The 1063-nt window shown below is 68.3% G+C and overlaps 1 protein-coding gene across 1 annotated transcript in view; it reads right to left on the bottom strand.

Annotated features, from left to right (window-relative positions):
• Positions 1-54: 54 nt before the first annotated feature.
• AMH (anti-Mullerian hormone) overlaps positions 55-1063 on the bottom strand; it is a 3314-nt gene continuing 2305 nt past the window's right edge. The window contains 3 exon segments of the mRNA XM_010001498.1: positions 55-317; positions 464-587; positions 666-696. Coding sequence (XP_009999800.1) covers positions 55-317; positions 464-587; positions 666-696 — 418 coding nt within the window.

Raw genomic sequence — 1063 nt, 5'->3', positions numbered from 1 at the left:
GAGAACACGGGGAGGGTCACAGGGGCCCGTGGGGTTCCTGCCAGGCCCTGCCTCTCACCCCATCACAGAAGAGCTCGGGCTGCCCCTCTCCCCCCAGCTCCCAGCCCCCAGGGCTGCGGGGAGGGTCACACACCTGAGCTGTGGGTAGGGAGCCACTTCCACCACCCCGTCGGCAGAGAGGTAGGAAGAAGGGGCCAAAGCCACCTCCTCCTGCTGTGACTTGGCCAGCAGCAGCAGCACCGGGGTCATCCTGGTGAAGCACTTGTCATCGGAGCCAAAAAGGAGCTGCTGGGTCTCCGTGGCAGGTAAGGGGGCACCTGGTGGGGAGAGGAGCAGTGAGGACGGTGGGCTGGGGTCTCCCACGTATCCCCATAGCCCACACAGCCCTGAGGGGATCCCAGGCAGGACTCAGAGGACACAGATGTCACCTTCCCAGCCCCAGGGGGGCTTGCCGGGTCCCTACCTCCCTCCCCACGGTGCCGGATGGCCAGGGATGCCTGGAAGCTGAGCTGCTCCCTGCCGCGCCGGATGGATGCCACGGTGGCTCCCAGGGCCAGGTACTGGGTGTCCCTGGCCAGGCAGAGGCTCTGTGTGGAGTATAAAGGTCCGAGGATGTGGGTGAGACACCACGGGGGTTTGGGGAGCACTCAACTGAGCCCCCTCACCGGGGTCCCCACTGGCGCTGGGTCACCCAGTCTGTGGGAAATGGGAGGGTCGGGCCCACCGGGAGCAGGGAGGGCAGGGGGGGCTCTGACACGCAGCCCTAGAGCTGCTCCGTGGGGTGGAGGGAGGCCCACGGGACTCGCGGGTGGGCAGAGAACCCCAGCGAGCTCTGCCCCAGACCCGCTTTCCCCCCTGCCGGGGCTGTTGCCTCCGGCCAGGCTGGAGGGTACCCGGGCGGGGGGGACAGGACCCCCAGAAGGGGCTGCTGGGTTCCCAGGTCCATCCCTCTGTCCTGGCAGGGAGCTGGGGACGGGGTAACAGCACCATCTTCAGGCATGGCTGGGGAGGGTGTGACAGGCAGGGAGGCTGGGAGGGGGTGGCAAAGGGACTGGGAGGGGGC

The sequence above is a fragment of the Chaetura pelagica genome, unplaced genomic scaffold (genome assembly GCF_000747805.2).
Source record: "Chaetura pelagica isolate M959 unplaced genomic scaffold, ChaPel_1.0 scaffold437, whole genome shotgun sequence".
Classification (NCBI taxonomy): Eukaryota; Metazoa; Chordata; class Aves; order Apodiformes; family Apodidae; genus Chaetura; species Chaetura pelagica.
This window is presented reverse-complemented; position numbering and strand designations above follow the sequence as displayed.